This window comes from Lepidothrix coronata, unplaced genomic scaffold (genome assembly GCF_001604755.1).
Source record: "Lepidothrix coronata isolate B3197 unplaced genomic scaffold, Lepidothrix_coronata-1.0 Scaffold753, whole genome shotgun sequence".
Taxonomy (NCBI): domain Eukaryota; kingdom Metazoa; phylum Chordata; class Aves; order Passeriformes; family Pipridae; genus Lepidothrix; species Lepidothrix coronata.
In genome coordinates, this window is record NW_016690933.1 from 2,888 (window position 1) to 4,238 (window position 1,351).

A 1,351-nucleotide genomic window follows, 5' to 3' on the forward strand; every position below is an offset into this window, starting at 1 on the left:
GGGTGCTGGGAGAGATCAAGAGGTGTCGTGAGGGATTGGGGGGTGCCGGGAGGGATCAGGAGGCGCCGGGTGGGATCAGGGAGTGCCGGGAGGGATCAGGAGGCGCCGGGTGGGATCAGGGAGTGCCAGGAGGGATCAGGAGGCGCCGGGTGGGATCAGGGAATGCCAGGAGGGATCAGGAGGCGCCGGGTGGGATCAGGGGGTGCCGGGAGGGATCAGGGGTTGCTGGATGGGATCAAGAGGTGCTGAGAAGGAACAGGGGGTGCCAGGAGGGATCGAGGGGTGCCAGTGGGGTCAGGGGGTGCTGGGTGGGCACCCATCACCCAGTGTCCCCCCCCCATGTCCCTCCTGCTTGCAGACGAGCCGAGCATCCCCGAGCCGGGCTGTCCGGAGCGGCGGCTCTGGCTGGAGGGGACCCCGGCCCAGCTCGGCTGTGCCGCCACCGGGAACCCCCCGCCCCGGGTCACCTGTGCCAAGGTGGGGGACAGCCGGGACCACCCCCCGGTGACGGCCGAGGGCGTGGGGGACACGTGGGACCACCCCTTGGTGACACCCAACGTCACCCGGACTGAGCTGGGGGGCACCCGGGACCCCCCCTGGGTGCCCCCCAACGTCACCTGGACCAAACTGGGGGAGAGCCGGGACCCCCCAGTGCCCCCCAGTGTCACCCGGACCAAACTGGGGGACACCTGGGACCCCCCCTTGGTGACCCCCAACAGGGTGGGGGACACCCGGGACCTCCCAGTGCCCCCCAGCGTGACCAGGACTGAGCAGGGGGACCCCCAGGACCCCTCCTTGGACCCCCCCCGGGTGCCCCCCCCCGTGACCCGCGCCCACGCCGGCACCTACCAGTGCCGGGCCACCAACGCCCACGGCTCTGCCACCCGGAACGTCACCGTGGCCGTCGAGTGTGAGTCCTTGGGGTGTTTTGGGGGCAAAAAAGGGCTTTTTTGTTCATTTTAATTCCCAGAGGGCTGTGATTGTAGCCGATTTTAGCTGATTTGGGCTGATTTTGGTGATTGTGTGGTGATTGTGTCTCCCCCTTGGCACAGACGGTCCCGCCGCCGTCACCCTCCGGGCTCTGCCCTCTGCCAACGTCACCCGGGGCAGCTCCTTCAGCCTGGACTGCGGCGCCGAGGGGGTCCCGGCGCCCACCTTCGCCTGGGCACTGCCCCCCGCCCCCAACCTGCGCCTGGGCCCCGACAACCGCTCGGTGACCGTCACCGGGGCCACCGCGGCCAACCGGGGCCTCTACACCTGCACGGCCACCAACCGGCACGGCCGCGGCGCCGGCAGCGTCCTGGTCAGCGTGGACGGTCAGCGGGGGGGGCACGGGGGGGGCACGGGGGGG

The 1,351-nt window shown here is 70.8% G+C and overlaps 1 protein-coding gene across 1 annotated transcript in view; it reads left to right on the forward strand.

Moving 5' to 3' along the window:
* ICAM5 (intercellular adhesion molecule 5) overlaps window positions 1-1,351 on the forward strand; it is a gene marked incomplete at its 5' end in the record, with an annotated part of 5,824 nt that overhangs the window by 2,620 nt on the left and 1,853 nt on the right. Inside the window, 2 exons of the mRNA XM_017840056.1 lie at window positions 359-910; window positions 1,053-1,316. Of these exons, the coding sequence (XP_017695545.1) occupies window positions 359-910; window positions 1,053-1,316 (816 nt within the window). The remainder of the gene's footprint in view (window positions 1-358; window positions 911-1,052; window positions 1,317-1,351) is intronic.